This window comes from Sparus aurata, chromosome 10 (assembly GCF_900880675.1).
Source record: "Sparus aurata chromosome 10, fSpaAur1.1, whole genome shotgun sequence".
Lineage (NCBI taxonomy): Eukaryota > Metazoa > Chordata > Actinopteri > Spariformes > Sparidae > Sparus > Sparus aurata.
Genome location: NC_044196.1, coordinates 18,906,594 through 18,930,022, shown reverse-complemented (window position 1 = coordinate 18,930,022; position 23,429 = coordinate 18,906,594). Strand labels below are relative to the sequence as shown.

Genomic DNA, 23,429 nt, shown 5'->3' with positions numbered 1-23,429 from the left:
GATGACAAAGAATTGTTTGTGATAAATGTTACATTTTCAAATTTGAAAGACATTCCCCCTTTTGAGCAAAACAATATTTTAAACAACAGTATATCAAATTATAGTTTATGCTGTAATGCTGGATAGTTTTTGCGTACATATGTGTATATATGTGTGTGTATATGTGTGTGTGCGTGTGTGTGTGTAAAAGGAGAGGGAAAATAAAAGAAAGGAAAAAAAATACAATCTACATTTCAGCCCTGAAACCCAATGGAAGTGGGGTTTTTTTTGCGTTCTTTTTCTCCCTTTTTTGTTTTTGTGCGTTTTTCCCCCTTTTTCTTTTTTTTCCCTTCTTCAATATTTATAGGCTTCTCATTTATGTTGTTGGAGTTTGTACTATCTTCATTTTCCTGTGCCTCTTTACCTGCACTGCTTTTCACTTCACTCACTGTTGTACTAGATACTTGAGTGTTGTTTGTGAACTGTACATAGCTCATCAGTGCACTTTTGCATAAAGTGCCTGAATGTTTAACATCCATTACAAAGAAACAATAAAAGTAGCAGTTTTTAAATGCTATGTTAGACACACACTAATTCTCTTAATGTAAATTGCAAACAGTAGGACACATGTTCTTCTTTTTACCTCTTTGTTCCTCCTTCTCTGTCTTTGTCTCTTCATCCAGATGTCGTTTAGAGTTTTTTTTTGTGTTATCCTCCTCGCCTGCAGTCGGATGGTTTAATACCTCATTGTTTAATACCTCATCCATTTCATTGTGTCTCGTCTCACAGGACACCTTCAACTCTGTAGTTTTTAATTGAAGAGAAAAGAAAACATATTTAGCAATTATATGTTGATATGACACCTAAATAATCCTTTATGTATTTTTGTAGTCCTACCTCTGTACGTGAGGAGATAGACCACCGTGGAGCTGATGAACAATGATTTTGAAGTTATTATTTGTATAGAAAAACAATATGGTGACAACATGTGGTGAACGCTTACAGATAAATAAATCCCCAAATATTATTGGTAAAATCAGAAACATGTTTTTCAAACATACCTGACTGTACTGTCCTCTACAAACGGCTGGTGTTTAACCTGCACGGTTCAACAAAAGCAAAATGTCAGCAAATGTCTTTTTGTCTTTTTCTTCTTAATGGAACAGATTAAGTTAAATCTTCCTCACCTTGCTGACATGAGAATCATTACACTCATACCAGGTGTTGTCCTCAGACAGGACGGTGGCTGTGTAATGTCCACCTCTTATACTGCCCATGTGATTCACCATCCCATACAGTTTGTATGTCTTGTCCTACAATGAAGAACACAGTCAGGAACAGGAAATGATTTTAAAAGCAACGAAGACCATTTAAGTTAAAATCAGAAATAAAAATGTCTTTTCCTTGCCTCCAACTGTAATTCACGTGGCACTTCCACACAGCAGTGTGATTTGAAATATGACCTGGTGTTGTAGTCAAAGTCAAATCTCTTGAGGAGAAGAATCAAGATCTGAGGAGCCTCCACCATCTCACATCTCTAAATAACACAAGAAACATCATCACACACTATATCCTTTAACATTGAATATTTTAATTAGATTCCAGTATTAAATTTGACCTGGATATTGTTTATGTTTTTATGTTCAGGTCAAAACTCACACTTGTTGCTTCTGTTTTCTGTTTACAGTCGTTGCAGTACATCATGTTGCCACTAGAGTATGTTTTTGTTTGGAAAGTCCTCTCAAAGCTGCTCTCCTGTGGGAACACAAATGTTGTGTAATGTAATGCTCAGCATGTTCACATCACATCAAAACACTTAACTACAACTGTGAACTCTGTCTGCTCACCACACTGTAGGTTGTACCAGGAGTATCTTTCAGTGACAGTGGAAGAGTCCAGAATGGATTTGTCTCTTCATTGATGATGTGGCCTTTGGAGCACTTTGTTTTGTCTCTCAGCTGTCCTCGGAAAACCTAGAGAGAAAATGTACAACACAGCATTCTGATTTGTTCTCCTGTAAATAACATTGTAGATTTAATAAGTGCTCACCTCAGAGGCCTCTGGACTGATATGATGTAAAATCTCCTGAAGGCATTCAGCTGCATCACGTTGTTCATGAACTGCAGAAGGAAACATTAAACTGAATCTGATATATTAATTTTCGTCTCAGCACCTTATAACTGCCCAACTTACCATTTTGAATTTTCAAACTCTTTGTGATGTTTTCTGTTCCACATGTTTTTCTCTTCAGGTCCATAAAGATTTTTCTCAGCTTTTGATCTGGTTGTTGATTCAACCTTTAGGAAGACAGCAGCTTCTCAGTGAACAGTGACTGTTTACTGCTTTGATGTGCTCAGCAACAGAGGTTTGTACATTTGAAACACCCTTATACATTCAAATGAACCATCTTATTTTACAGCGTTTCTTGTTAACATTTTACATTTAAATGGTTCTCCTTGTACTTGTACAGATAAAAGCAGCAGTTTCAAACCTGTCGTGGATCTCAGTCGTCATGAAGAGAACCTGCAGGACACTGTTGAGGTAACATGTGGCTCCCTGATTGTACAGGCCATGATGACATCTCTGTGGTGGAGTCACTTAAAAGACAGAAAAACACAGTGTCATTACACCATCACCAGCCATTTATAATGAATCACATAATTTAATATGTAGCCAATCACTGGCAACAATAATATTTATGATAATCATTTTGCGGTTTTTCGCCATGTGTCCGATTTCAGTACTGCAGTTACGCTATTTGGTCACATGAGGGCTCTGTTGCCCACATAATTGTTCATTCTTGCCATAATGTATATATTAAACTACACGTTGCTCAATAGTAATAATGTAATTTATGTCTGTTTGTATGTTTTCTGTAGAGTCGCACACATACCTACATACCCAATCATTTATTCTACACCAATGGCTTGCACTCATCAGTGACCTGTACTTAAAGGAGCTATCAAGTCAGAATCCCAGAGGTTCACAATCATTTACCTGTTTACTTTAATAAACTCAGTATCATATCATATTGTACATTCTCCTCCTCCCCTCTACCCCGAGGGCTGATCTTTTTATCCTTTCAGTCTATTCACATCTTTTCCTCACCATCATCGCTCTGTCCCATCTGTCCTCTCCCCCTGTCCTTGCTCTCATTTTTGTTCTTCTGGTTCACCATCTGATCAACAAAAACAAGATTCTACAGCCTTGGATTTGGAAAAATACAAAAATCGGTTCAAAGAAATGTAGGTGACATTTAAAAATGATCAATAGATTCATCCTTCTTCTTGATTACCTTCCCACCCCCCTTATTTCCTGCCCTTGCCCTCCGATCATCTCGTTTGCTATTGGCTTTAGGCATTTCCTTCCATCCATGTAGGTACTTCCAACTTATTGATGTTATACTGTGCGACGCTGAAATGGAAAGCCTGAAGAGCAGCCGACTGAACACAAGTCTAACTTCCGTTTGTTCCACCGGAGGCTGTCAGCTGTAGGAGGCCACACACACACACACACACACACACACACACACACACTTTGCGCTGTTTTTCTTTCTTTCTTTCTTTCTTTCTTTCTTTCTTTCTTTCTTTCTTTCTTTCTTTCTTTCTTTCGTTCGTTCGTTCGTCCTTTTTTCTTATATCTCTAGTCAGTGAAACTATCATCGTGTACTGAGAAGTTGATTGTCTTCATTAAGGTATATTGCTGGTAACAACTTGAGATGTTAAAAACACACACACACACACACACACACACACACCTTTAACATGTCCATGTATTAGGCTACAGTTGCAGGTGCATCCTCTCTTCCTCTTTCTGAAAGTACGCACAGAGCACGCTGCAGCACTTTAGACAATCAAGTGTTCTCCACATATGTTGTGTGTATTGTGTGTACGCGTGTGTGTATTTTGTGTGCGCGTCATTGAATACTATAACCGTCCACACTGAACATGACTGAACTGCGTGAGCACACGTGAATCAGAGAAACACTTACACTCGACTAAAATGTTGATGCAGTCCTCAAAGACAAGAAGTTACTATACATGTTTCTGTCTTCAAGGACAATGACTCTTTACAACAGAAGTGAGTTCAGCTGCACAGCATCTCCCATGCTCCTGTGGCTTCATGGGAAAAATGGTCTGCAGTAATTGTATTAATGTAGACTATTTATTTATTTATTTCTTTAGTTTTTCATTTAACATGGACAAAACGGATCTGACATTTAATGCAACATATGTAGGCCAATGTCTTAAAAGTTTAGTAAAATGACATGGAGCACTGTAAATAAATGCAGTTTCTATTCCTAATGTCACATTATGTTTATTATTGATCTATTTTTACATTTACAGCTGTCAAGTCACCTATCACACCATGTGATTCAAAGTTGTTTTGTAGCAAGTGTAGAAGGTCTGATAGGGGTCTATCTTACTGGATTTTCTTTAAATGGACAAACGAGAGCAACTTGGACGAAATGTCGAAGCGCTTCACAAGAAAACATGTCTCTATCAGAGAACATCAAGAACCAGAGACCACAAGGGGATTTCTCACGGGGGCTTTCCATTGGTTCTTCACAGAAGAAACGACAATGTGTTCAGGAAATGTATCTGTGGTTGGAAAACGTTGGTGAGTGCATGCCGCCCTTTTCTGAGAACTCGTCTCATGTGACATCCTCCCATCTGCCCCACACCACCGTTATTCACTACTGAATATGCCTATTTCTTTTTGCATTTTGCGTATTCTGAAATCTACACTCGGTATTGTTGTGTTACTTTCAGTATGAGCAGGGCAGTGTCGTGGGTAAAGGTGTGAGGTAACCAAGGAGACGTTTCCTTTTTACATGGTGCACATTTGACACTAATCCTGCTGCTGTGCAAACTTAACAAGCAGTCGAAGCTAAACATTTTTAAATGAAAAAAAATAACAATAATAAAAAACGACGAGACGCAGTCAAACATATGTCTGATCTTAGAAACTGAACATGACTCATTTTTGTAATTTGTCTTAGTATTTGTCCGTTTACGTGGCCGAGTCATAGGACAGCAATGGTAATAGTGTTAATGAATGCACTTGACTCTCCATGAGTAAAACCACTGAAGCAACAAATATACTGTTGGGTAAATTATATGCACCCATATTCCAATATTTCTGACTGTGTGTGTCCAAGTTCTTATCAGCTCCCAACTTGATTGACAGATGATATCATTTAAGTATATGACTGATAAAAAAAACAATTGGCTGTACCATGTGCCACAGTAATGGGTCGAATAATCACAATTTTATTTGTGTTTGCAATAAATTTAAGCGAGCTTCTAAGGATTTGTTACAAGCTACCTAAATTATTTTTCATCCATCCATGTGTTCACGCAGCAGCAAAATCAATTTGCACTGATTTTGATGTTAATGTTATAATAAATGAAATTTAAAATAAAAACAACAACAAAAAAACATGTGTCTTTATTTGTATGTTTGAAAGTGAATAGGCTTGTCAATGTCACTGGCTTTATTGTTGTTATATTGAGAGCCTCTGTAAACACGTGCCAGATGTTATAGGATACCAGTGTTCTCCTCCAAGGCGAAGATAATCCGCCTTTTTAAAGCAGAGGTATATGGAGTGTTTAGTAGTAGCAGCCACAGCAGTAATAACATCTTTATTAATGTAGATATGAATATCAAGTATTTCAAAAATAATTATCATTAATCATTTTATCATAATGATACTTCATAATAATAACTGATTTTGCTTTATTTCTTATTTAAACATTTTACATGAAACATTTAAACGTAGACCACATTTCCCCAGAGACTTTAGGGAAATACCTTCACACTAATCATATCGCCTCAGCCTACAAATGAGTAGAGCAGTTCTATCAGGCTGCACACTGTATGATCTGTGATAACTAAAGATTATTTTTCTTCTTCGCATACAGTTGGCTATTATACGTCTTTTAGACATAAAATTAGAAGTAGTTTTTAGTAGTCGCTGTTGAATTTTCACTTCTCACATTGTTATAGGAAAAAATAAATTGGCACAATGTTAAACTAAATGAAAACAGGCGCAACTTGGTTTTATTTTATTTTCATAGTGTTAAAGCTAATATCAGACAATATCAAATCAAAATGATGAGCTACACTCCCTGAAATAAAACATCACACAAAATCAAAGAAGAATATCTGATCACAGAAAAATAACTTGACAAAACATTTGCAGTTGTTGTGTGATTTTAACATTTATATAAGTTTACCTATCTGGTTGTTAATCAAATCACAACAATGAGCAAAAGGCCTATCGCCTTCGTTTTCAACATGTTTCTGTTTGCATATGTGAATCAACCCAAAGTTTATTAATTCCCATATCTAATATACTCAGTCTGTTTGTTCCGATCCAGTCCATGCCTTGAATAGGCTTATGTGAAAAAATTGTACTCTTAGAACATTATTCATTGGCTGTCACCCACCTACAGTGATGTGCTGAGTTCTCTTCAGAGACAGCTTAACAACCATTCACACCTGGGCTCACCTTGCCTTAGCAACCCACGTGAAGGTCGGTTGGACCAATGACCCACAAGTGGCCCTAACTAATCTAAAGCTCAGAGCTCAGATGTGTCCTCGCTGACTCTGAAAGGACACTCCCACACAGAGTTTGAAAGCCTGCCAACTCCCCTCCAGTTAGTGAGAACTGAGGAATCCTCTTGGATGAGAGGTGGAATGTCTTGAAGATATTGAAACAAGTCCAGTTGCCTATGATACATCACTTAGATCTGCTGTTAGACTTTCTAGAAGTGTGGTAACATGAACACTGTCAACATCTTGATTACACAGGTGATATCCTTCCAGCCAAAACAACTGCATGCACCAGGTGTCATAGTGCTGGTGGTGAATGACCACAAATTCATTTGTGCCTTGTAATCTTAGTTTCCTTAAATCAGCTAATTAAGATTGGTCTCATTGTGGCATGGTGAGAGCCTGTGGGGCTTTTATTCATCAGATGCTTCTGGGCAGTTTCACCATTATGTAAATGTTGGACATGTGCGTGATCTCATAGGATACCAGAAGGGTCTTTTCCTTCAATGTGTGTAGGGTTGGGCAGGGATGGACTGGGACAAAAATTTGGCCCTGGAATTTTTGGTCCAGACCGGCCTACTACAATCCACGCACAGATATTGTGCCAACTCGCCCCATTGATGTACACACACACACACAAGCTCTTAATAACACCATTATACTAAACAATATCCCTTTATATTCTGAAGCCTTGAATAAAATAAATGATAACTACACAGTGTGTTGCTCACTTGCTCTTAAGAAAGATACCGGTGAAAGGATTTAAGATTCGAGAGTGTTTATTTGTCACTCACTCATACAGATACAAGCAGTGAATCATGGCATTGGCAGGCTGGCAGCCAGGTACTGTAGGTCATTCAAAAACACACAAATAGATCCCTGTGAAAGACAGACAACAAAAGATGTATACATTATTTAAGTGATTACTGAACAATATCCATTCAAGTTCTCAAGTCTTGACTAAAATAAATGTACAAGCCAAGACAAGAGGAAAGTAAGTGCAGATAGCACTCTTCATGCTCAAAACACGTCACATTGCAACATGTGAGTTGTAAGCATGTAGATCTGCAATTTTGTGTGGCATCCTTTGATGAAATTATGAAATAGGGCTTAAGTGGTTAATAAAAGCAATTAATCAATTTGTCAGGATAGTTTATGAAAATGGTTTTTGTTTTCCAATGCTTTAGATATGTAGTTGTAACACACCACACCATCCAGAGTTTGCTATTTATTATGTCAGGTAAAGTTCATAGACAGTTAAGCAACCGTTCTGAACCATTTATTTTAATGAATGTTTATCCACACCATTCTAGAAGGCACATACCTGCTTACCACGGTATCACTACCTCCTTCACATGGTGGAGAGTCTTCCTCAACAATTATGTTTTCAGCCTCCTCCTGCACCACAAGGGCAGTGGTAATGGGAACCTCACTCTCTTCAGACTCACTGTCAGACTCACGTGAAGGACCCGCTGCTGAAGCTGCAGCATCGGTGCTGCTAGCCCCGGCCAAACACCTGTTCCTGCAGCAAACATCTGCCTAATTGTTTAACTTTTAGCAGCCTGTGCTGCTGGAGCTTTTCTTTTCCTTACCCTCAATTTTTCCGCACCGCCTTTGCGTTTTTTACTTTCCCTCTCTCTTTTTTGTTTTTCGTGTGCTGGTGTGTTGTTGTTGTTTTTGCTCTCTCGCTCTCTCTCTCATCATCGACTCCTCATCATTAAAAATGATTGGACGAGGGGGGGTCTAGAACATGCATGGGTGGGACTCCTGGGCCTCTGTAGCCTCTCATAGGGCCATTGGGCCAGGTATTCTTTAGACAGAGAAGCCACTGGGCCAATCGTCACCTCTCTGCTGTGTCTGCAGCTGAGCACTGTGGGCCGAGCCGATGCATGTCTCTCTCCTCGGGCTGGGAGAGTTAAAATAGTTAACAAGGCAAGAGAGGCATGGCAAGTTAAATAAATAAATAAATAAAAAAAATAATTAAATAAAAAACGGCCGTCCGTCGGCCCATTAGTGACCGGCCCACCGGGAAAAGTCCCGCTACTCCCGATGGCCAATCCACCCCGGGGGTTGGGTTGGGAAGATAGGGACATGTCCCCACCAACATCAGTGAGTAACAGTGTTGGGATAGATACATTTTTTTAACGTCACAACCCTTGAGAAATGACAGTGTTTCACTGTTTTAACCATTTGGTCCAATAAAATTTGCAAAGTCTAGGAGAGCTGCACGATTTCATTATTTTATCCTCATTCAAGTAAGTTGGGCGTTAAACAGTAAGTTAGCCAGCTCGGTCAATGGAAATCTCTAGTGCGCATGCTATATGGATCGCAAAATTCTAAATCTATGCAGAGCAGGCAAGATTTTTCTTTTTCTTTTTTTATTCAAGACCTTCAAATACATACAATCAAGCCATACAAGTTGAAAATCCAGTCCACCCTCAGCACATCCAAACATCATCAAACAAAACAAAACAAAACACAACAAAGCACAGTTTAGATGTCTATTCAACTGAATCCAGCACAGAACAGATTGAGCGAGACAGGAAGTCAGACAGTATAAAGCACTCTGTGTTGACGGCAGCACAAAAATCTAAAAAAAGCAAGCAGTCCAAGCTTTTATCAGTTTGAATTAGTCTATATATAATATGTAAGATACAGAGTCAGATTGGTCAATGTTAAGTCAATGTAACAGTTAAAGGAAAAAATTGTGAACATGGTCAAAACACTCTGTCCTAACTTAGAACAACGGTCAGGAAAATAGTAAGTAAGCTGAGCTGCAGAACCCTAAAGCGAACTGCTTTCTTGCAGTGATACTGTGTCAATGATCATACATGACTATGAAAAGCTGTTGAGGCCAAAAATACATACATAATATTTACATTTACATTTGGGGCATTTAGCAGATGCTTTTGTCCAAAGCGACTTACAATAAGTAACCTTAACTTGCACTTACATACATACTGCACTTTTACATTTAAACATACAAACTCACTCTTACATACATACATACTCAATTTAACATAAAAACATACTTATCTTGCACATTTATGCTTTCTCACATGCATATACACTACTGAGAGTATGCATGAATGTGCAAGTGAATTATGTGTTTTTGGCTTAAACAGCTTCTCAGACACCTCCTCGTCCATTCTTCAAGGTGGGAACCACATATGTAGAAACCATCTGCTCACCTTTTCTGCATCTCACAAAGACATGGTGGGTGGAACAAAAAAAAAAGTCTGCTACTTGAACCCCATGAAGCATTTATGTGGGCTCTAATCTGAGGTGCTGTTAACTTGCAGTTTCTGAGGCTGGTTACTCTAATGAACATATTCTCTGCAGCAGCAGTAACTCTTAGTCTTCCTTTCCTGGAACGGTCCTCATGAGACCCAGTTTCATCATATCGTTTGATGGTTTTTGCGACTGCACTCAAGGATACATTCCAAGTTCAATGTATAAAATTTTACATTTTCCAGATTGACTAACTGAGTGGTTCTTGACATAATTTGGATTAGGACAGTAGTTGAATAGGGCTATTCACTAAATTGAACTGTGTATTAACCCTAGCTCTGCACAACACGGTGATCTCAAACAGATAAAGAAGGCAAGAAAATCAACAAATTAATTTTGAAAACCATTCCAGGTAACTACCTCGTGAACAGACAATGTCAGACGTGTGCAAAACTGTCATCCAAGCAAAAGGTGGCTACTTTGAAGATTAAAAAATATAAAACTATAACACTTTTTTGTTTATTACGTAATTCCATTGGTGTTCTTTCGTAAATGTGATGTCTTCAGACAGAAAATAATAAGAAATAAAGAAAAAACATTGAATGAGAAGTGTGTCCAAACTTTTGACTGGTACTGTATATCCTGCTACCTCTCCTGACCTTCCCAGACCCAATGGGAGGGGGGCTTTTTTAATTTATTTTATTCATTTCCCTCCTTTTATGTCTGTTTTTGTCACTTCAATATTTAGAGTTCTCATTTGTGTTTTTATTGTGGGTTGTTGGAGTTTGTACGGCCATCATTTACCTCGGCCTTATAACTTCCACCGCTTTTGACTTAGTTTCCTTCAACCCTTCAGTCTTGTCGTCCTTGTTATCCTCCTCTTCTGCAGTCTGATGGATTAATACTTGAGTCATTTTTAATCTGTACCTCATCTTCTCCATTCTATCTCATCTTACAGGACATCTCCGACTCTGTAGCTTTAAATTAAAGAGAAAAAACGTATTTAGTCATATGTTAGTTTTACACCCAAATTAATCCTTTATGTATTTTTGTAGTCCTACCTCTGTACATGAGGAGATAGACAGACCTGGAGCTGATGAACAATAATTTTGAAGTTATTATTTGCATAGAAAAACAAAATGTGGGGAACACTTACATATAAAAAAATCCCATACTGTTTTTGGTAAAATTAAAAAAACATTTTTATAAACATACCTGAAAGTCCTGTCATCTGCAAAAAGCTGTTCTTTAACCTGCAAGGTTCAACAAAAGCAAACCAATATCAACAAATGTCTTTTTAATGTTTGATCTTTCTGTTGGTGTCTTTTAAATGTGTAATATCTTAATGGAACAGATTAAGTTAAATCGTCCTCACCTCGCTGACATGAGAATCATCACACTCATACCAGGTGTCCTCAGACAGGACGGTGGCTGTGTAATGTCCACCTCTTATACTGCCCATGTGATTCACCATCCCATACAGTTTGTATGTCTTGTTCTACAATGAAGAAAGCAGTCAAGAACATTAATTGATTTTACAAGCAACTAAGACCATCTCAAGAAAATCACAGATAAAAATAACTTTTCCTTGCCTTCAACTGTAATTCACATGGCACTTCCACACAGCAGTCTGATTTAAAATGTGACCAGGTGTTGTAGTCAAAGTCAAATCTCTTGAGGAGAAGAATTAAGGTCTGAGGAGCTTTCACCATCTCCCATCTCTGAATAACACAAGAAACATCATCAAACACTGTATCTTCTAATCTCAGTAAATTAAAACACAAGGTTATGATTCGATTCCAGTATGAAATTGAACCTGACTACAGTCTGTGTTTTGATTATTAGGTCAAAACTCACACTTGTCGTTTCTCTGTTTTGGTAACATTTTTTACAGTGCGCCTTATTTCCAGTGTATGTTCTCTCCTGAAAAATTCTCTCAAAGCTGCTCTCCTGTGGAAAAATAATGAATACATATTAGCTCAGCATGCCCACATCACATACAAACACTAAACTACAACTAACAACTCTGCTCACCACACTGTAGGTTGTACCAGGAGTATCTTTCAGTGACAGTGGAAGAATCCAGAATGTTTTTGTCTCTTCATTGATGATGTGGTCTTTGGAGCACTTTGTTCTGTCCATCAGCTGTCCTCGGAAAACCTTGAGGAAAAAATGTACAGCATTCTGATTTGTTCTCCTGTAAATAACATTGTAGATTTAATAAGTGCTTACCTCAGAGGCCTCTGGACTGATATGATGTAAAATCTTCTGAAGGCATTCAGCTGCATCGCGTTGTTCATGAACTGCAGAAGGAAACATTAAACTGAATCTGATATATTAACTTTTGTTCTCAGCACCTTATGACGGTCTACCTCACCATTTTGAATCTCCAAACTCCTTGTGATGTTTTCTGTTCCACATGCTTTTCTCTTCATGTCCGTAAAGATTTTTCGCAGTTCTTGATCTGTTTGTGGATCCAACCTTCAGGAAAACAGCAGCTTCTCAGTGAATAGTGACCATTTACTGCTTTGATGTGCTCAGCAACAGAGTTTTGCACATTTGAAACACCCTTATACATTCAAATTAACCATCTTATTATACAGTGTTTGTTGTTGACATTTACATAAAGTTTTCTTAACATTTAAAGTGATCTCCTTGTACTTGTACAGATAAAAACTGCTGATTCAAACCTGTCATGGATCTCAGTCGTCATGAAAAGAACCTGCAGGACACTGTTGAGGTAACATGTGGCTCCCTGATTGTACAGGCCATGATGAGGTCTCTGTGGTGGAGTCCCTTAAAAGACAGATAAAGGCTCTATAAAAGATCTGGCCTCACCGTCCACCATGAAGCCTACAAAGACCACGTTAGGTCTTATAAAGAAGCTCTCTCCAAGGCTAAAACAAACTACTACACATTCTCATTGGAGACCAGCAAAATAACCCCAGAACGTTATTCTCCCACACTAACCGGCTCCTTAGCCCTCTCGATGTCCCCCAGCTTTCTGGTGCCCCTGACCTCTGTTTCAAGTTCCTGGACTTCTTCCAGGAAAAGGTGGCTACCATTCACCAGCAACTCCTGGCATCTGCCACCACCCTACCATATACACCTCTGACACAGATAGCTGATTCTCCCACTGCTCGCCTGCCCCAGTGCTCTCTCTCCTCCTTCTCTCCTGTCGACTCTATTTCTGTAGCTATGTTGGTCTCCCAGGCAAAAGCCTCCACCTGCTCTCTGGACCCCATGCCAACAACTCTGGTGAAGTCTTTACTGCCTGTCCTATGCCCCCTCATAATGGAAATTATCAACTCATCCCTAGAATCTGGCATTGTACCGTCCAACTTCAAAACAGCTTCAGTTACCCCCGTCCTCAAGAAGCTAGGTCTGGACCCAGATGACTTACATAACTACCGGCCAAACTCCAACCTTCCTTTCCTTAGCAAAATCCTGGAAAGAGCAGTTGCCGCTCAACTCCAGCAGCACATGTCCAACCATGAGCTCTATGAACCCCTTCAGTCTGGCTTCAGGGCACGTCATAGCACAGAAACTGCCCTCATCAAGATCACCAATGACCCCCTCATCGCTGCAGATTCTGGCCACAACAGTATTCTGATCCTCCTGGACCTCTCTGAAGCCTTCGACACAATCTCCCACACCATCCTCCTCACCCGCCTATCTGACTACCTTGGTCTCACCGATACAGCACTCTCCTGGTTCCAGTCCTATTTAACAAACAGGAAACAGTTTGTCACCATTGGAGACTCCAGTTCCACCCCAGCTCCAGTCAACCAGGGCATGCCTCAAGGCTCTGTGCTTGGACCCCTCCTCTTCACTATCTACATGCTTCCCCTTGGTCAGATAATTCACAAACATGGTCTCAACTTCCATTCTTATGCTGATGATACTCACTTATATCTCTGCACCAAACCATCCACCCAGCTACCCCCAAAGTCACTTGTCAAATGCCTACATGATTTAAAACTCTGGATGACATCAAATCTACTCAAATTAAACACCAATAAAAACAGAGCCCATAGTTGTGGCCTCCACGGAAGTCCGCAACCTGGGTGTCATCCTTGATTCCACACTATCTTTCCAATCACACATAAAATCCATTACAAAATCAGCTTTTTACCATCTCAAAAACATCTCCAGACTCCGGCCCTCTCTCTCTGAACCTGTAGCTGAGACCCTCATCCATGCCTTTATCACCTCCCGCCTGGACTACTGCAATGGAGTCCTTACCGGGCTCCCTTCCAAAACCCTGGATAGGCACCAGTATGTGCAGAACTCTGCTGCCAGGGTCCTCATCCACACCAAGCCCTGGCAACACATCACCCCCACTCTCATCCGCCTTCACTGGCTCCCAGTTAAATCACGCATCACCTACAAAATTCTCCTCCTGACCTATAAATCTCTCCATTCCCTCGCCCCCCAATATCTGTCTGACCTCCTCCACCCCTACACCCAGTCCCGGACGCTGCGCTCATCAGGCACACACCAGCTCTCCATCCCTCACACAAAACTACAAACCTTTGGTGACAGAAGGCTCTGTGTGACAGCCCCCACTCTCTGGAACACTCTCCCAGCTGAAATCCGCAATAAGGCTTCTCTCGAGACTTTCAAAAGAGACTTAAAAACCCATCTTTTTAATAAGGCCTATCAGCTCTAGATCCAGCCAAATCAATCAACTTTTCTACTTTTATCTTTTATATATTTTTGTTTATCCATTTATTCTTTGTTTTGTTAGTTCCATTTTGTTAAGTGTCCTTAGGTACCCAGAAAGGCGCTATAAAAATTAAATGTATTATTATTATTATAATTATGATAAACACAGTGTCATTACACTGTTAATACTTCCGTACTGTTTGTAAACTTAATTTGGCTCATCATTGTATTTATACATGATGTATCCAATGACGGTATATAAAATAAATCACATAAAGAGTTATGGAAATTGGTCAGTTTTGTATGCTGGCACAGACACACAACAATTCCCTTGACAGAAATTACAGACAGTAGGACACACATTCTTCTTTTTACCACTTTGTTTCTGCTTCTCTGTCTTTGTCTCTTCATCTGTTGTGCAGCAGATGCAGGTGATGTTCAACAAAAATGAATTATTATCACCACTGAACGACATTACCGGGTAGCTGGTAGTGAGTACCTCCTAGTGTGTGTTTGCGTGTGTGTGTGTGTGTGTGTGTGTGTGTGTGTAGGGCACGGGAGCCTGGTGAGTAGTCTGTCCCATTGTAATTGTTTCCCCCAGTGTCTGTGACCACAGCCACTTGTTTTGCAGCACTACTCTACACTTTTTAACCACAGCATTTGCATAATGCCCTCTTGCTACAATTTGTCTTGTGTTCAATACATTTGTAGATTGTTTAACATATTGTGTAAAATCAATAATTTCAGTGTTCAATCAAAATGTTCAATCTTTAGGGGGAAATCCGTTATTACGGTTGATGATTGGGTTGAAGAGATGAGGGCTACTCTGATAACGAGGCACCTGAGGGTTGGAGGACCCTGAGGAGATTTTTACTATTCTCCAAGATATTTATGGTTGTTCAAAATCTTATTTTTCTTTGCAACAGAGTTTCTTTGCTAGATAATAGCAGGAGGGCGAATCATTACAGGAGATTTCACATTGTACTGCCTCTTGGAAAAAGTGGAACGTTGTGCCCCAAGGAGAATGCTTGGTGCCCCCACTCTTATGAGAGATCAGTTTGTTGAACATGTTCTTGATGCTAACCTTCTTAGAGAGCTAAAACGGGTAGTACGGCAACATCCTGGTTATACTCTCCTAGATATAAGAGCAGGGGCCATTCGCTGGGAGCAGAAGGGATGACCTGAGGAGCTTAGGAGTAGGAGTTATTTGGTCCCCTCCTATAGTGCCATGCACTTTTCTGAAGTTAGGACACCTACTAGTCCTAATAGCACTGAAATGGCAGAGCAACAAAAGCAGCTTAGCCAATTGACTAAGGGTTTGTTAGCACTGCAGGCACCCTCTATGCACCCTGTTAAAGCAATATGCCCGAGAACTGTTATATGTAGGTGCTGCCAAAAGCCAGGTCACTATAATAGGGAGTGCCATAACGAACGTGTCAATTTACAGGTGCAACAGCCCAGGGCATTGCATCCTACAGCTGCAACCTGTGCTGTTCAACATTCCTTATGTGGGTTATGTAGAGCTGGATATTACAGTTTTTGGAAAGGTTGTACCACAGCGAGGTATTCTGGACGTTAAAGAACCCCCAGGTCAAACATCTCCCTCAAGTGTTCTGGGTATCTTAGGCATGAATGTGATTAGGGAGTGTTACCACCAGTTGTTTAGTCAACATGGCTTTGACCTTTTTGACCTCCCCATAGTACAACAGACACCACCTCTCTGGCAGAAGGCACTACAGAATTGCCACCGTGCTCAGTCCCATACAACCATGACCAACGTAAAGACAGGATTGGCCCAGGTGAGAGGTAGTCATGCTATTCTCATAGCAGGGGGTACAGTCAAGTGGGTTACTGCCACATGTTGTTCTCACTTTAGCCAATCTTCAGGCGCTGCACTGATTGAACCCCTCGACGCTGGTCGGTCTCTCCCTGAGTGTGTGTTGATCTCTCAAACTATAGTCACTGTAACTAAAGGTACAGTGTAGGTATGGGTGGTAAATGTAGGTGAGACAGATGTCCTTTTACACTCCCGCCACCCCATAGGGCATTTGAGTCAAGCTCAGATTGCAAACTTGCCAGACGGCGTATCAACTGTAGATCGCAGGTCAGGTGGGGTTACAGCTACACTGTCCACCTAAGAAGTTCAGGTCAGTCCAGTGAGAGAGCAAATTGAGTCTATGGATCTTTCTGCACTTTCTGAGCCAGACCAGAGAAAAGTTAGATCCATGCTGCTTGAGCGGGAGCCAGTGTTTGCACCTTCAGACTTGGACCTTGGTTGTACTAACTTGGTGGCGTATGACATCCCCTTACTCGACAGTGCTCCTATTAGGCAGAGGTGCAGGCCAATCCCCCCCTCAAACGCCAGTTGCTAGACAGGAAGGTTATACGGGAAAGTTGAAGCCCCTATGCCTCTCCTAGTGAGGTAGAAGGATGGTAGCCTGAGGGGCCGTCCACACGGGTGAAAACGATCTTTTTTTTCTCCGTCTTCCTCGTCATCGTTTTAAGAATATTTGCGTCCACACGTCTTCACTTAAAACGACCGAAAACGCTGTAGTTCATATTCCAGGCCAATAGGTAGCGCTTGACATTCACCAAAAACGGAGAAGAAGACACGGAGCATGCGCATGCTTGCACGCTGTAAACAGACAGTAGACGGAGAATCCGAACACAACAAGAAGAAGATTAAAATGGCTAGTGCAAGGAAACCAGAATCGTTTGTGTGGACCGTTAATGAGGTCAAACTGCTGCTACGGCTCACACTCAACTACAAGGCATGTAAGTTGCAAGAAAGGCTCAATATCTTCTGCAGCACGAACACGAGCATGCAGGCCGCCGTTGTTGTTGTTGTTATGGGACGTCGTGGGGCGATGGCGTCATCGTTTTGGAAAGTATGCGGATTCGCCGTCCACATGAAAACGGGAGGGCTGCGTTTTCGGATTTCTCCACCCTGAGACCCGTTTTCAAAAAAGTGCGTTTTCAGGCGCTGCGTTTTCAGGATCCGTATGGACGGTCGGCCAAAACGATGCAATACATGTGCGTTTTCGCAAAACGCGTTGTTGTCTGGACGGGGCCTAAGACTCTGTGTGGACTACAGGCTGTTAAACGGCAAAACAAGAAAGGATGCTTTTCCTCTACCAAGGATCGAAGAGTCCTTGGATGCCCTGTCAGGAGCCCAGTGGTTCTCCACCCTCGATTTGGCCAGTGGTTACCATCAGGTCCCAGTTACAGAACAGGACAAAATGAAAACTGCTTTCTGTACCCCTTTTGGCCTATTTGAATTCCAATGGATGCTGTTTGGGTTATGTAATGCGCCCAGCACTTTTCAGCGACTGATGGAGCGGATGTTTGGAGACCAACACTGACGTTCCCTACTGCTTTACCTTGATGAGGTTGTTTTTTTTTCTTTCACAGTAGATGAAGACCTGAGTCATCTGGAGCTAGTATTTGACTGCTTTCAGAAGGAGGGATTGAAGGCCAAGCTCGAGAAATGCCATTTCTTCAAACAGCAAGTACAATACCTGGGGCATGCAGTTTCTGCTGCAGGTGTCTCTACAGACCCAAAGAAGATCACTGCTGTTGCTGACTGGGCAACTGCAGGTACAGTGCCTGAACTCAGGTCTTTCCTTGTTTTTGCCAGCTACAATAGACGTTTTTTCGAGGGGTTTGCCAAGCTGGCTGCCCCTCTCCACAAAGTAGTTGTAGTGGATTTACTTTCATTCTAGAGGTAGATACCAGTCTTGACGGTCTGGGGGCGATATTTTCTCAGGAGTAGGAGGGGAAGGTGAGACCCATTGCCTATGCCAGCCAGAGTCTCCATCCTGCAGAGAAAAATTACAACTCCATGAAACTCAAGTTCCTGGGCATGAAGTGGGCTATCACACAAACGTTCCGTGAGTACCTGTTGGACCAGAAATGCATGGTATGGACTGCCAACAACCCCCTCAGTCACTTAGGTACAGCTATATTAGGGGCCACGGTACAGTGCTGGGTGGCTGAGCTAACGGTTTTCGATTATACTGTGTGGTACCGCCCAGAGCTCAGCAGTAAGAATGCAGATGCCTTGTTCAGGCAGCATCCATCCCAAGTCGATGTCACTGGTATAGCTTGCCCTAGGACTCCTGTGCCACAGACTGTACAGGGAGCGGTTGCGAATGCAGGGGCAATGACCCAACATGCCATTTCCACTGCCCCAGAGTGTCCTCCACCTTTTGCCAGCAACAGCGATGCCTGGCCGTGTAGAAAGACAGGGACTCCATCCTGTAGCACTGGGGCTTTTGCGTCCCACTTTAAGAAGAGGACTTCTGCACAGGACATATCTGGGACTGATATAAGACTGGTGTCAAACATGTGAGAGATGTAGTGTGGCAAAACAAATACAGCCACAGACCCGAGCTCCTATGGGTCATTTGCTAGCCTCCAGACCTAATGAAATCTTGGCCATTGATTTCACCTTTCTAGAACCTGCTAGAGATGGGAGGGAATAAGTGATATTGTTGACTGACGTTTTCTCCAAGTTTTCCCAGGTTGTCTCTACCAGAGTTCAGCAGGCCTCAACAGTGGCAGATGTATTGACTAAGGAGTGGTTCTACAAATACAGTGTCCCAGCACGACTACACTCTGACCAGGGTCGCAGTAACGAGAGCACAGTAATCCAGCAACTGTGCGCGGTTACAGCATCAAGAAGTCTAGAACCACCCCCATCATCCTCAAGGAAATGGCCAGGGCTAACACTTCTTTGCACCTTGTCAGCTGAGCAGAAGCACAGATGGCTAGAATATCTGACAACAGATGATAACACCATACCACACCAAACTACAGGTCAGTCCCCCTTCCTGTTGATGTTTGGCCAGGAACCTCAGCTGCCTGTAGATTTTCTGCTCTGCTATGTGGAAGAGCCAGCAACAGAAGTCTGTGATTGGGTCTGGGAGCATCAGCGACGACTGCAAGTGGCAGTAGACAATGCCCGAGAAAGGATGATGCAGGCTACAGCCCTGTGGAAAGAGAGAGTGGGCCAACAGGCTCAGGAGGAGGTATTATCAGCAGGACAATATATTTATATATCTCAAGGACCATTCTCACAGAGAAAGGAATAAAATCCAAGATCTCTGGGTCCCCAAAGTGTTCCAAGTGATGAAACCTCCCCAGCCAGGAGGAGCAGTTTACGTTGTTGCGCGACAACATAGGCTGCCAGAGGTACATCATGTCCATCAGTCCATGTTCAAACCTGTACATATCTATATATACCTATGGGTGGTGGTTGGACCAAAAGACGCCCGGCCTGGCAGGGTACAGGCTGCACTTAATGCGGACCCAGTGATCTACCCTGTAGCACCAGCGGCAGTTTCACCTGAGTCCAGTATTGGTGCCAGTGCTGGCCCCCGGTGTTAGGGTGGTTGTCGGGTCGATAATGAACAAAAAATTGGGGTCAGAATGTAGCCGGTAGTGAGTGCCTTCTAGGCTAACATAGGTGTAGGTACGCGTGGCACGTCCTACTTCCGTGTTTCCAATTTATTTGGGCAGACTTATAAGCCGCACCGACCCGGTGAGACACTGCGACTGCTACAGCAGAGGCTCTGGTATGGGTTGGTTATAGATTTTAAGTGCAATATGCTGTTGTCCACTCTTACCCTCCGTGTTATTGTGTTCTTAGATCTCACTCAATTAGCGACTTCCCCCCACCTCTGTGTCCACATGTTGCGCAGTAGTACACTGCGATAAGCAAACAATAGACTGCCACTGCTGCTTTGCTTGCCTTGTTTTGTCTTGTTTCATTTTCTCTTTTGTTGCAGTTCATTATTATTTCATTGTAGTATTCCTGCTTTAATTATATAAGGTGGTTTTGTTTAGTTTCCCCTTGTTTCAGTTGTGGCATTTTCCTGTTGTTAGGAACAAACTGTAGTTATGAGCGGCGTGTTATAGTTTCGTAATCCATATACTTTTTGTTTGTGTAAGTGCTGTCAGCTGGCAGTGAGTGTGGTCACACGGATGGTGGAGGGTTTTTGTGATTAGAGTCTCTCACCTGTGCTTCACATCCCCCAATCGCGATTTTGGGAGGTCTTTTTTGTGTGTAGGGTGTGGGAGCCTTGTGAGTACACTAGCCTCCACTTTTTAATTACAGTATTTGCATAATGTTATCGCCCTCTTGCTACAGATTTTTTTTGTTTAACATTTAAAGGAGTCATCACCCGGAAATCGCAATTTCTCTCGTTAAATCATGCATATGGGTGTTGGACCTCTGTTGAAACTTGCCTGAAAAGCTGGAGTTTGAAAGTGGCTTATTTTTTTCGCTTTGGCTCTTTTTCCGAACAGGAATAGCGCACAGTAGTGCGCGTTCCTAAAGCACGAGATTTTGACTCTGCTCCTGTGGTGACGTTACCACAGGAGGCTACTTGCATAAGCTCGCATAAGCATCGGTCCACAGCCGTCCTCAGCCAGAGTGAGCACGCCAAATCTGCTTATTTCTCTGTCATTTTCACGCCATACATCGTCACCGCCAGCATTAAAACTCAGGTCTTACATGTAAAACACGGGTGTGAAAAGTAAGACGGAAAAAAAAAGAATTTACCATTCAGATACATCCTGCTGTAAACGTGTCTCTTCCACCGTCTCTGCCTCTTCACTCTCCCGTTCGGTTTCCGACTCCGGCTCGTACATAAATGCCTGAATTCCGTAGGGTTCATCATTTAGTGTGTGCGCCATGACAGGGGGCTGTTTATGTTTTGGAGTCTGTGTGCATGCAGGCTCGCCCCCGATTCCGGCTCTGTCCTTCCTGCGGCAAATCAACGCGCGCCTCATTACATATTAATACACTGCACATCCAGACCGGTCAAAACCTCGCGCATAATCTCGTGTGAGAAAGTCGCGGAATGAAAAAGTGTCAGAACAAGCTCTATGTTTGATTTTTTAAATTTTTTTTTTTTCTAATAAGTTTTGAGAATTGATCCAAAGCGATCCAAGAGGGACTGGATATGTATAAGAGCAGGTGATGACTCCTTTAAGTGTTTAACATATTGTGTTCAATCAATAAATTCTGTTTTGTTTTAGTATCCGTGGATTTCTAGGGGTTTGAATCGGTCAGTGTAAAAGTGTACAGTGCTTATTAGATTTTATTTTATTTTTCCTCAAAGGTTTAAGGGAAGTTTGTTTTTCTTTACTTTGATTAAATTCTTCCAACTTGTCTTTCAGGCTGCAGCCTTGACTCATGGACAGATTTCATCTACATTACATATTATTTCATCCTGTGTTCCACAGTATGTGACATCTTTCACCTTTTTTTGTAACAATATGTGTGTGTGTGTGTTTTCTTTCCTTTCCTTTCCTTTTTTTTCCTGTTTCTTCCCTTCTTCAAAGTTCAGTCTTCTCATTTGTGTTGTTGGAGTTTGTACTGTCTTCATTTTCCTGTGCCTCCTCACTTCCATGTCTTTTCACTTCACTCACTGTTGTATGATTATTAATAGGGATGCTCGATATCGGCTTTTCTGCCGATATCCGATATTCCGATATTGTCCAACTCTTAATTTCCGATACCGATATCACCCGATACCGATATATGCAGTCTTTTTACAACAAAACTGTTAGGTAACAACATAACATATCTCCTATTGTGGAATTAACACATTATGCCTAATTATATTGTGATGCATACATAAATGCAACATGGCTTTCCAAATGTAAACACTGTGCAAGAGTGAAGTACAGCCTTTTTCAACACAGAGTCCTCATCTAGCCATTGTGCAGTCAAACTCAACATGCTAACCTGGTTAACGCTTGAAGATGCTTATCTGTAGTGAAGCTAATGCATATGGCACCAGAGGTTAGCTTCTCGACATGGCTGTAAACAATAATGTACAATTCGGGTAAGCACTGGTCTGAGATATACTTGCGACTGGGCATAATGTGGCTCCAGGAACTCCACAAGTTTGGAGAATCCGGTGTCTTGAATGATAGAAAAAGGCTGGTTATCCAGTGCAATACACTCCAGTTGACTCTTTAAGCGACAACCGTGAGGTTTTTTTCGGTGTTTCGTTACGTCTTTTCATCACTTTGCTGCACAAATGTAGCGTGTAACTCTGCATGATTCTTCTTGAGGTGGGTGATCAAATCTACTTGTAGGTGACACTTGGAAATAGTTCCAAACCACAGACGTCTCATGCACCGGGCAGCCACGGTTAGCAACCCACGAGTGTAGCATCTGTTGTTGTTGTTATACGTCATCAACTGCACGCCTGTCAACGTCCCATGCTGCGTTCATGCAGGCTCGGAAATGCTGAAGCCTACAGAACAAACATCGGTTACCAAAAACCCAATACCGATAATTCCCGATATTACATTTTTAAGTCAATATCGGCCGATATTATCGGAGGGCCGATATTATCGGACATCCCTAATTATTAATTGATGTGTCAGTCTCTACATTTTCTTCATCCTCTGCACTATGTCCCATCTGTGTGGTTTCTTCATCATCTGTGTTTTTTTCGTTATTCTTTTGGGTTCTTTGTGTCCTTTCAACTCTGCAGGAACAATGTCTTCACTGACAGACAAATTTTCCTTTTTGATAATTCAACCTCTTTTAACACAAAAAGCTAGAGTTTTCAGCCTTCTGTGGTGGTGTCAATTTAAAGAAAGAAAAACACAGTGTCATTACACCATCAATACTTTTGTACTGTCTGTAAACTTGATGTGGCTCATCAGTGTATTTTTCCATAATGTATCGAATGATGGTAAATTAAATATATCACACACAGAGTTAGGGAAAGTGGTCAGTTTTATATGCTGGCACAGACACACACTGATTCTCTTAATAGAAATTACAGACAGTACACACATTCTTCTTTTTACCTCTTTGTTTCTGCTTCTCTGTCTTTGTCACTTCATCCAGATGTTGTTCACATGTGTCTTTGAACTGTTCTCTAACATTTACAGAAGCATCTTCTTCTTCTGCATTTCTGCCTCTGCAATTGTTTTATGATATAACATTTCCTGTGAGTACTTGA

The 23,429-nt window shown here is 41.5% G+C and overlaps 2 protein-coding genes across 2 annotated transcripts in view; both read right to left on the bottom strand.

The window, feature by feature from the left end:
- LOC115590542 (uncharacterized) overlaps positions 1–23,429 on the bottom strand; it is a 518,602-nt gene that overhangs the window by 16,329 nt on the left and 478,844 nt on the right. The window contains exons 61-66 of the mRNA XM_030431925.1: positions 23,275–23,387; positions 12,459–12,564; positions 12,146–12,249; positions 12,001–12,071; positions 11,803–11,928; positions 11,626–11,718 (exon numbers count right to left, since the gene is read on the bottom strand). Of these exons, the coding sequence (XP_030287785.1) occupies positions 11,626–11,718; positions 11,803–11,928; positions 12,001–12,071; positions 12,146–12,249; positions 12,459–12,564; positions 23,275–23,387 (613 nt within the window). The remainder of the gene's footprint in view (positions 1–11,625; positions 11,719–11,802; positions 11,929–12,000; positions 12,072–12,145; positions 12,250–12,458; positions 12,565–23,274; positions 23,388–23,429) is intronic.
- On the bottom strand, positions 1,981–3,423 carry LOC115590570 (ubiquitin carboxyl-terminal hydrolase 7-like). The gene is made up of 5 exons (XM_030431976.1): positions 3,275–3,423; positions 3,088–3,157; positions 2,471–2,576; positions 2,173–2,276; positions 1,981–2,099 (listed from the first exon to the last, which is right to left on the bottom strand). The coding sequence occupies exons 1-5, from the start codon at positions 3,338–3,340 to the stop codon at positions 2,014–2,016; spliced, it is 432 nt and encodes a 143-aa protein (XP_030287836.1). The 5' UTR covers positions 3,341–3,423; the 3' UTR covers positions 1,981–2,013.